Source organism: Leucoraja erinacea, chromosome 10 (assembly GCF_028641065.1).
Source record: "Leucoraja erinacea ecotype New England chromosome 10, Leri_hhj_1, whole genome shotgun sequence".
NCBI classification, from domain to species: domain Eukaryota; kingdom Metazoa; phylum Chordata; class Chondrichthyes; order Rajiformes; family Rajidae; genus Leucoraja; species Leucoraja erinaceus.
Window position 1 is genome coordinate 56998421 of NC_073386.1, and position 10928 is coordinate 57009348.

At 43.6% G+C, this 10928-nt stretch overlaps 1 protein-coding gene across 1 annotated transcript in view; it reads left to right on the forward strand.

Moving 5' to 3' along the window:
* The window catches only part of aspm (assembly factor for spindle microtubules), a 68667-nt gene extending 59800 nt beyond the window's left edge, over nucleotides 1–8867 (forward strand). Inside the window, 4 exon segments of the mRNA XM_055642415.1 lie at nucleotides 14–168; nucleotides 5906–6082; nucleotides 8129–8301; nucleotides 8417–8867. Of these exon segments, the coding sequence (XP_055498390.1) occupies nucleotides 14–168; nucleotides 5906–6082; nucleotides 8129–8301; nucleotides 8417–8519 (608 nt within the window). The 3' untranslated portion in view covers nucleotides 8520–8867.
* Nucleotides 8868–10928: the final 2061 nt, after the last annotated feature.

The window sequence follows — 10928 nt, forward strand, 5'->3', positions numbered from 1 at the left end:
CATTATATTTCAGAAGTTGCAACCAGGCTATCTGCAGTTTGTTGTGAAAATCTTGCTCAAAGTGGAGCAACACCTATTATTTTCACATTGATTAGAAGTTGTAACCGCAGTGTGCCCTGTATGGACGTCATTAAACATGCAATTCAAGTTCTTTTCAATCTTTCAAAGGTATAGTATGAAGTCTCTCACAATTGTTAGTTTTGTTATCTATTCTTCATAGGCAGTTTGGTTCTTTATATATTTGATCTTTTCAGCTAAACATTACAGGTGCACAACCTTTTATCCGAAAGCCTTGGGACCAGGCACCTTTCGTAATTCAGAGTTTGTCGGTCTTCGGAATGGAAATTTTTTTGCGTAGATTTTAATGGCTGGCTCAGTGGTAGAGTGCTCGGCTCATATCCGCAAGGTCGCGAGTTTGCGCCTTGATCCCGGCAGAAGAAGTTGGAGCGGGGCTGGGCTGGGCTGCTGCTGGCTGTGGGTCTCTGGGATCTCTGTGCTTGCGGTGGGCCTGGTGGTCGACGTCCAATTGGTCCTGACGTCTCCGGTGACTGCATTGACCTGCAGCCATCGCCGTCGTGAAGACAGTACAAAGCCCCCACGCTGGTGCAATGAGCGGGGAGCTGGAGAGGGGAGGGAAGGGGTCACACACATGGCCGGGAAGCAGAGGGGTGTAGGTGGGGTGAAACTGAAGGGAGCGACAATCTGCTGCTGCCTGCCCGCTGAGTTTAAAAGTTCCCACGCAAGACTCACGATACACTGTGTATCGTGTCTACCGTGGGAACTTTTTAACTCAGCGGGCAGGTAGCAGCAGATTGTCAATTATTAACCCTCCCGCGCAATATACCCTCACCTTCTCTTTTATGAATGGGGATTTAGTTCCTCTTTCTTCGAGGACCGACCGGAGGTTCCGCTGTCATCTCTGCGGGCCGCCCTCGGTGAACGTCCTGTCTCCCTGTCCCTGGGATAGTAGGGGGCGATCAAACAGCACAATACCTCCCTCCCCATCCAACTCCAGAGGAATCCGCTCCCCGATGGGCCGCTGCGGCGACAAGTGGCAGTTCGCCCACAGCCCGAGCTGCGCTACCCCAAGGTCAAGACGTCCCTTGCACACCATCAGCTTCTGCCCATACACTGTGTGTTCCTCTGGAGTTGGAACGGGGCTGGGCTGGAGTTGCTGATCTGGGATCTCCGTGCTTGCAGTGGGCCTGGGGGTCGGTGTCCCGATGAGAGGGCGCAGCTCGGGCTGTGGGCGAACTGCCACGTCGCCGTAGCGGCCCATCGGGGAGCGGCTTCTGGTGGTCCTGACGTCTCCGGCCAATTTGCAGTTTTCCTCTGGAGTTGGAACGGGGCTGGGCTGCTGCTGGCTGTGGGTCTCTGGGATCTCCGTGCTTGCAGTGGGCCTGGGGGTTGGTGTCCCGTTGGTCCTGACGTCTCCGGTGACTGCACTGCGTTGCTAGAATTGCCAACGTGAAGACAGTGCAAAGCCCCCATGCCAGTGCAATGAGCGGGGAGCTGGAGAGGGGAGGGAAGGGTTCACACACATGGCCGGGGAGCAGAGGGGTGTAGGTGGGGTGAAACTGAAGGGAGCGACAATTTGCTGCTGCCTGCACGCTGAGTTTAAAAGTTCCCACGCAAGACTCACGATACACTGTGTATCGTGTCTACCGTGGGAACTTTTTAACCCAGCGGGCAGGCAGCAGCATATTGTCAATTATTAACCCTCCCGCGCAATATACCCTCACCTCTTTTATGAATGGGGATTTAGTTCCCCTTTCTTCGAGGACCGACCGGAGGTTCCGCCGTCACCTCTGCGGGCCGCCCTCGGTGAACGTTTTCAAGGACCGAAAAAATGTCGCTATTCGGAGGTTTTCGTTATTTGGATCGTCGGATAAAAGGTTGTGCACCATCAAATTCTCCTTTTAGTAATAAATACTTGTGCAAGACTATTTGGCGTTGTAAGATCCAAATGTTACAACATTTCCCAGGGTCATACCATTGATTTACAATACAATACAATACAATTTATTCGCCATTTGAACCCCTTGAGGTTCAAACGAAATGTTTCTGCAGTCATACACACAAAAAAGACCCAAGACACAACACAATTTACACAAACATCCATCACAGCGCATCTCCTCCTCGCTGTGATGGAAGGCAACAGGAGGACATTTTCAATGTTAACTGGAATTTACATGGATTTGCCAGCATCCATAATGTATGTGTATGAATTAATTAGATGGTGATAATGTTATAGCCAAAAAGGAGTAACTTTAACATAGTCCAAGTCATATCTGTGCTTTGGGACAACTATTTTCAATTGTGCCGTGCACTGAAATTGTTTAACTTGAAGTAGTCTCTTTGTTTTGCATTTAAATATTATTTTGAATGATTTGTTTACATATTTCTTAAAATGAGAGAATAAATATTTGCGACCTACATTAACTAACATGTTGCAAGAGAGCTGCTGAAATAGGAATTGATAATTGGTTCATTTAGTTCATCTTTTTATTCTCCTGTTTGTTGCATGGAGTTCAAGTCTTGTTGAGCTTACACAAGTATGGTGAAGTGCAGGTATAATGAACATTCTAATGACCTCAAAACTGTACATGCTGGAATCTTGAACAAAACATGGTGCTGGATGAAGAAGGGACTCGACCCGTGACTTTGTCTGTCTATTCCCTCCACATGCTGCTGAACCCACTGAGTTCCTCCAGCACTGTGTGTTTTGCTCGGGGTTCCAGTATCTCTAGTTTCTTGTGTCTCCATTTTACTGCATTACTATGAAATTTCAAAGTATGCCTACTTCAAAGAAGTACTCCTCTGGGATTTCCATGATAAGCCCTCTGACTGGTCCCATCAGTGATTCCTGCTGCTCTTTGACTATATTCTGACCTGGACTTACTACTGCAACCACATGTCCTTCCCCAACATATGCCTTCACCATCTTGTCCCATACGATTTCCACTTTCTTGGCTTCCCCTTTGGGTCCAATTTGGATCTAAAATAAAAATCTGTTTTTAGGTGGATGGTGTTCCATTATCGAGATAGGATCAGGATTGTACAGGTCGGCTGAATGGTTGTAGAAAAGTAGCTCTTCCTGAACCTGGTGACCTCAGGCTTCTGTACAGATGGTAGCAGCAAGGAGAGGGAATGGCCTGGATGGTGTGGATCCATGATGATACATGCTGCTGCCTTGAGGCAGCATCTTGTGCAGATGCTTTCAATTGAGGGGAGGACTGCCCCGTGATGGTTGTGTTCATCACTCACTGCGACCTCTTGAGTTCCTTTGTGTAGGAATTACAACACCATATCGGATGCGGCCAGTCAGGGCACTTTATACAGTTATCTGTAGAAGATTAAGAGTATTTAAGCTAATTTGTAGATGACACAAAGCTGGGTGGCAGTGTGAACTTTGATGAGGATGCTGTGAGAATGCAGGGTGACTTGGCCAGGTTGGGTGAGTGGGCAGATGCATGGCAGATGTACTTTAATGTGGATAAATGCGAGGTTATCCACTTTGGTAGCAAAAACAGGAAGGCAGATTATTATCTGAATGGTGTCATTTAGATAATATTTGTCTGGATCTAGGGGTCCCTGTTGATCAGTCAATGAAAGTAAGCATGCAGGTACAGCAGGTAGTGAAGAAAGCGAATGGCATGTTGGCCTTCATAACAAGAGGAGTTGAGTATAGAAGCAAAGAGGTCCTTCTGTGGCCCTAGTGAGACCACACCTGGAGTATTGTGTGCAGTTTTGGTCCCCAAATTTGAGGAAGGACATTCTTGCTATTGAGGGAGTGCAGCATAGGTTCACAATGTTAATTCCCGCGATGATGGGACTGTCATATGCTGAGAGAATGGAGCGAGTGGGCTTGTCTACTCTGGAATTTAGAAGGATGAGAGGGAATCGTATTGAAAAATAGAAGATTATTAAGGGTTTGGACACGCTAGACGCTGAAAACATGGTCCCGATGTTGGGGGCGTCCAGAACCAGGGGCCACAGTTTAAGAATAAGGGGTAAGGCATTTAGAACGGAGATGAGGAAACACTTTTTCACACAGAGTTGTGAGTCTGTGGAATTCTCATGATCACAGATCTCGAAGGGCTGAATGGCTAATCCTGCACCTATTGTCCTTTAAACTTCTAAGAAAGCTGACTTGCCAACATGACGCCTCAGTAATGACGTGTAGGTGCTTTGTCCAGCCTGGGTCTTCCGATATGTTAATGCATAGTAAATTGCAGCTGCTGTCCCTCTCTGACATCGACCCATTGAAACTCTTGTGAGCTCTCCTGTCTTCACATTTCTGAAGTTAACGATTAGTCCTCTGGTCTTGTTGATGCTGAGCTAGAGGTTGGTGTTTTTGCAGCACACAACCTGGTTTTCTATCTCTTCACGACCTGTGATTTGGCCAACCACAATGGTGTGCGTGGCGCACAGTGGTGTGCTTGGTGCCTTTATTTTGTCATGATAATCATGTTTTCAATCAGTCTACAGTAACCCATTCATATATGGCATGGGCAACAAGTGACAGCTCCAGAAAGCACATTTCCAGCTTTACTAAACGAGGCATTCCATGTTTCCCGAGTGTGAGACCGGTTAGCAGAGTGTATATAAACTAATGTGTTCTACCAATGCAGACCTTGCAGCTTGCAGCTTTGCTTTGTGAGATTACATAGAAAATAGGTGCAGGAGTAGGCCATTTGGCCCTTCGAGCCTGCACTGCCATTCAATATGATCATGGCTGATCATCCAACTCAGTATCCTGTACCTGCTTTCTCTCCATACCCCCTGATCCCTTTAGCAACAAGGGCCACATCTAACTCCCTCTTAAATATAGCCAATTAACTGGCCTCAACTACCTTCTGTGGCAGAACATTCCAGAGATTCACCACTCTCTGTGTAAAAAGTGATTTTCTCATCTCAGTCCTAAAAGATTTCCACTTTATCCTTAAACTGTGACCCCCTTGTTCTGGACTTCCCCAACATCGGGAACAATCTTCCTGCATCTAGCCTGTCCAACCCCTTAAGAATGTTGTATGTTTCTATAAGATCCCCCCTCAATCTTCTAAATGAGAGCGAGTACAAGCCGAGTCTGTCCAGTCTTTCTTCACATGAAAGTCCTGACATCCCAGGAATCAGTCTGGTGAACCTTCTCTGTACTCCCTCTATGGCAAGAATGGCCTTCCTCAGATTAGGAGACCAAAACTGTACACAATACTCAAAGGTGTGGTCTCACCAAGACCCTGTACAACTGCAGTAGAACCTCCCTGCTCCTATACTCAAATCCTTTTGCTATGAATGCTAACATACCATTCGCTTTCTTCACTGCCTGCTGCACCTGCATGCTTACTTTCTTAATCGGCCACCATTCAGGTAAATAGTCTACTTTCCTGTTTTTGCCACCAAAGTGGATAACCTCACATTTATCCACATTATACTGCATCTGCCATGCATTTGCCCACTCACCCAGCCTATCCAAGTCATCTTGCAGCCTCCTAGCATCCTCCTCACAGCTAACACTGCCCCCCAGCTTCGTGTCATCCGCAAACTTGGAGATGTTGCATTCAATTCCCTTGTCCAAATATATATATATAGTAAATAGCTGGGGTCCTAGCACTGAGCCTTACGGTACCCCACTAGTCACTGCCTGCCATTCTGAAAAGGACCCGTTAACTCCTACTCTTTGCATAATTGTTCATGGCATCGCATAATCTGCTCTTTTTCTTCTCTTTCATACAAATACCTTTTTTGTGGGAACATTTATTATTGATAGTATAGCATGTGGTTAATCAAAGTTGGCAAAAGGTCGACTATTCGTTAGAATTTCCTCTTTGTTTGGAGGATAGATTTTCAACTTTCTATTCTAACTGACTAAAAATATATATTTATTGTTCCCCTTGGCCTCCAGTATGAGAAAACTGCTTCAGTGGTTTATGAAGTGGACAGTTCTGTGGATACCTTACTCGATCTGTTGTATATGTACAGAGGGAAAGCGGGTGATAAGACGTCTGACAAATGTGGCAGCATTTTTACAAAGGTTTGCTGTTTACTTGCCATTCTGTCACAGGAGTCAACCAAGGCATTGGTGAGTATTGGTTTGCATTGCTAAAATGCTTCCCCTGTTTTGTGAAATATTTCATGGAAAAACGAGCATGATAGAACAATTAACCAAAGAACAGCCTGGACAACAAGTAGCAATTGGACATGGTTGATGTGGTGAAGTTCAATTTCATTGCCTTTTCCATTATTTTTCCATTTTGATTGCCGTCACATCTGGATTCGGAGCCAGCTAATATCCAGTACATTGAAGTAACTAGTCCTACATCTGAATAATCTTTGGCAGGCGAGTCTATGCAAAGGATAAGATCCAATTCCATGTCATGCTTGACCTTAGTCATTTGGAGGTGTAATTTTAGATATATCCTCCAGTCTCACAATTTTATTTATGTACCTAATTTTGAAACCACTTGTAGCATTCTTGATATGGCTCCAGCCTTGATAGATGAAAACTCCACAAATTAGGTATCAAAAAGGGACCCTTCACGTAAAAGCTGAGAATTGATCATGTGCTGTGAGACATTCCGGAATATTGTAGAGAATGATATGTAAGAGTAAGGAGGGCTAGTGACAAACTCTGGCTTTCCCCCTCATGGGCATGTGCTTCAGTTTTGTGACATGAAGGAGGTTTTCAGTCTACTCATTCTTAAAGTTCATTCTGAAAGTTTCTTGCCTGGGCTATGTGAGAGTAAATTTTCCGAGTTGGTGTTTCGTTATATTTCATTTACATTGTTAAAACCCATAGCACTTACTCCCACTGCAATCCTAAGCCTCCGATATTGTTTGCCCCAAGACAAATCTGGTACCTTGTTGTTGCAAAACAGTACTTAAGTTCAATGAATACTAATTGGATGAAAACTTAGCTTTAAAAGAGATCGAAATATTGCTATTGTAGAAAGGATTTTTCCACTTACATCTCCATAAAGGTAGTTCTAAAGATTATATATGATGTCTGGATTTTGCCAAGGATACAGGAAGAGATGGTTGGTTCCATAGTACTTTATTGTCTCATATGATGAAATTCTTAATTCATTAAAGATCATTCAAATCGCACTATGCATAAGCACAATCATACCCGATACAAGAGTGCCACGATTGTAGCGTTAGAATAGTAGATTGCACTGATGCAGCACATAGTGTTGCCACATTTCTAGCACCAACTCGTGCCCTTCAGGTTTCACCTTCTCCAAAATATTGTGTCTTCTGACCTTAGAAGCCTGTTGACCTGGATGCAGCACTAGATTGGAGTTGCAGGGGTCGCCCAGGCAGTGCTGTCTTCCACTGCGGCGCCACTGCCCCATGCCAGTGCAGGCTGCGAGGATCTGCGTGCTCGTCTGACCTCTGTGGGGTCTCCAGTTGTGCCTGATTCGAAGTGCAAATGCGTAGTGCCTTGTTTCCTGCAGTCTCCTTGCGCTGGGGTGTCCCGCAGCCGACCTCTGAACCCCCAAAATACCTCCGATCATATCTGATTCAGGCCCATTGCCTGTTCACCAGCATCAATGTTCTCCTCTGTCATCTTCTTTCATGTTTTAATATATTTATTTTAAGCAACCCAGATATTTTCCCAGCATTAGTTTGTCATTCTCAAGAATTGTTCCAATATATCCATGCAATATTAGGTTGATTTCCTTAAGGGGAAGCTAATAACCGTGTTATACTACTCTGGTTTGTATTTGCTCGTCTCAGTATAAGCTTTGTTGGGACAGCTTGTTTTCGTGGAAGGCAGCACAGCCTGGGTGTTGGGTAAGACCCTCTCCTAAGCCATGGTGACCCCACCCAGCAGTTTATTGAGCAGCTTATTGTTGTGGATGGCGAAGTGCTGGTGCTGGGGGTGATCCGGGTTGTCTTGTTGCGGGGCCTTGCTGTCTGCCAGTTGTTCAGTATGGGTCGTAAGATATTCACTCTCGCTCATACTCCAAATTGTTTAGCATAATACCCTGTGCAAAGGAGCCAGTGGGTACAACCTACAGGAAACTGTGAACCTGCCCAAAACATAATCAAATCTGCTTTGGTTAATGGTTACAAATATCAGTAGTTAAATAAATGTGACACTAATGGTAGATTTTGCTTCTAGGAGGTTCGTAGCATGCCCAACGCAGCAGATCGAATCAGAAGTATTTACAAGCTAACAGAGAGGAAACATACTATGGATGCAAACAGAATAAACATTAAGCAACGGATGCAAACCCCTCACAATGGTAGTTTATACATCCCAGCCACTCCAGTGCGAACAAGAGCAGTTTCTAAGTAAGCATCTTATTCACTTTTTTGATTGTTCATTGATGGCATTCTCTTGATTTGCCCACTCGCTTTACTTTATTATCCTGTCACTGTTAAATGTTCATACTTTTCTGTATTACAGATTAAAACCAGACTGGGTCTTGAGGAGAGACAATGTGAAAGAAGTTGTGGATCCTTTAAAAGCCATTCAGTTAGTAGTGGATACACTCGGAATTTCTATTTAAAATCTTAAGAATAAGGACAATGTTGATTTTACTGCTAGATATATTCCTATAAATGTGTATGCAAAAATAATCTTTGAAACTTTTCCAATTTGTATTGCTTGTATATTGCCAAAATTGGATATATATGGTTTGGTTATCCCAGAGGCTTTTGTATACGTGTGATTCATCATGTTATTGTTCATCTTTAATCTCATAAATAATGAAGGCATTATTTCAATGAGTTGTTTTTTAAGTTTAACAATATTTTTAACTGTTTTTTTGTATAGTTTGTTTAAAAAGTGACATTTTTGCATCTTAAAGAAAATAAATAAATGTTTCCAATATTGCAACCAATGTGGTAAAGACAAATGCCTTGATGTCCTCTTTCCTGGCTGAACTGATAAATTATGGTTAATAGTTTAAAGTGGGGAATGGAAACAACATGCATGGAACCTTGCAACAGAATATTACCTTAGTCTCCACTGAACCACAATACAGTTAATAGCTGAAAATATTTAGCAAATAGTGTTTTATAGTAATAAGAGAATGATAAACTCTCCTTTTGGTAGTTCATTTCTGAAAGTGGGCTTAGTGCTCAGCTACATTACGTTAAATTTACCTTACATTACATTTGTTACATTAAACTATTTTGCACAAGATATAACTGTCTTTTAAAGAGAGTCTTGCCGCTGGTTGTTGCTTTACTGTTCTCGGGAGGGATCTAGATTATCTTGTGAATGAAACAAAAAAATAGCATGCAGGTGAAGCAAGTAGTTAAGGTAAATAACATATTGCTAATTATTACTTTGGAGGTAATAATGGGGTTTGGTTGGAGAATAGAAGTATTATAATAATTGTACATGGTGTTAGTAAGGCCAAAATCTGGAGTTTTCCTTATTTAAGAAAGGATTTTGTAGCATTTGAGGTGGCCCTGAAGGGATTTGCAAGGCTAATTCATGGGATGTGAGTTATCCTATCACAAACAGCAGAAAAAGTAATATTTGGATTCTGAAATTTAGAAGAATCAATAATTTTATTGGCTCAGGATTTCAGAGTCTTATTATTTCAGGTTACTACAAGTAATCCACTCTAGATGTCCATGTTGAAAATAGCTTGGAGGAAGCACTGAAGTGAGATATTCTGGAAACAATACTCGTACCAATTGCAACACTCAAAGTGAAGCTTAGTATATCTGCTATGATAATATATCAAAAAGAGTATGTGTGTAAGACATTGCACATGTCAGGTGGTAAGTAACTTCACATAGGGTGGTGAGTATATGGAACAAACTGCCAGAGGAGGTAGTTGAGGCAAGTATTGTAATAACATTTAAAAGACATTTGGTTCGTGTTTAGGAACGGTTTTGGGGGATATGGGCCAAACGGGCAGGTGGGACGAGTGTAGATGGAGCATCTTCATTGGTATGTTTCCGTGCTCCATGACTTTATTACAAGCAACAATTCCTTCCCCCTAATGCACCATTTTCTGCATTTACAGAGTATGAACAGCACAATCAGCAAGATATGTATTTTCTGTGATGTTTGGAACAAACATTTGACAAAATCAGATTAATCCAACGATAGACACAAAGCTGGAGAAATTCAGCGGGACAGGCAGCATCTCTGGAGTGAAGGTGCCTTCTACTATCTTTGGTTTAAACCAGCATCTACAGTTCCTTTCTTACACATAGAAGCAAATGCTGGAATCATGAACAAAACAAAGCACTGGAGGATCTCAGCATTTGTGGAGTAAATGGACAGACGTTTCAGGTCATCTGAAGATCCCAACCCGCACGTCGTCTGTCCATTTCATCCACAAATGCTGCCTGACTTGCGGAGTTCCTCCAGGACTTTAAATCAAACATGTATCTGCAATTAAACTTCAAAATCACTATATTCACCCTGAGTTCCACAGGGCTGTGTGCTGAGCCCCCTCCTCTACTCCCTCTTCACATACGACTGCACACCTGTACATGGTACTAACACCATCATCAAGTATGCAGATGATACAACGGTGATTGGCCTCATCAGCAACAACGATGAGTCGGCCTATAGAGATGAGATCCAGCTCCTAGCAGCATGGCGCGCTGACAACAACCTGGCCCTTAACTCCAAGAAGACCAAGGAGCTCATTGTAGACTTCAGGAAGTCTAGTGGCGGCACGCACACCACCATCCGCATCAACGGGACGGAGGTGGAACGTGTTTCCAGCTTCAGGTTCCTGGGGGTCAACATCTCCGATGACCTCGCTTGGACCCATAATACCTCAACTCTGGTCAAGAAGGCTCACCAGTGTCTCTTCTTCGTGAGGCGACTGAAGAAGGTCCATCTGTCTCCTCAGATCCTGGTGAACTTCTACCGTTGCACCATCGAGAGCATCCTTACCAACTATATCACAGTATGGTATAGCAACTGCTTTGTCTCCGACCGG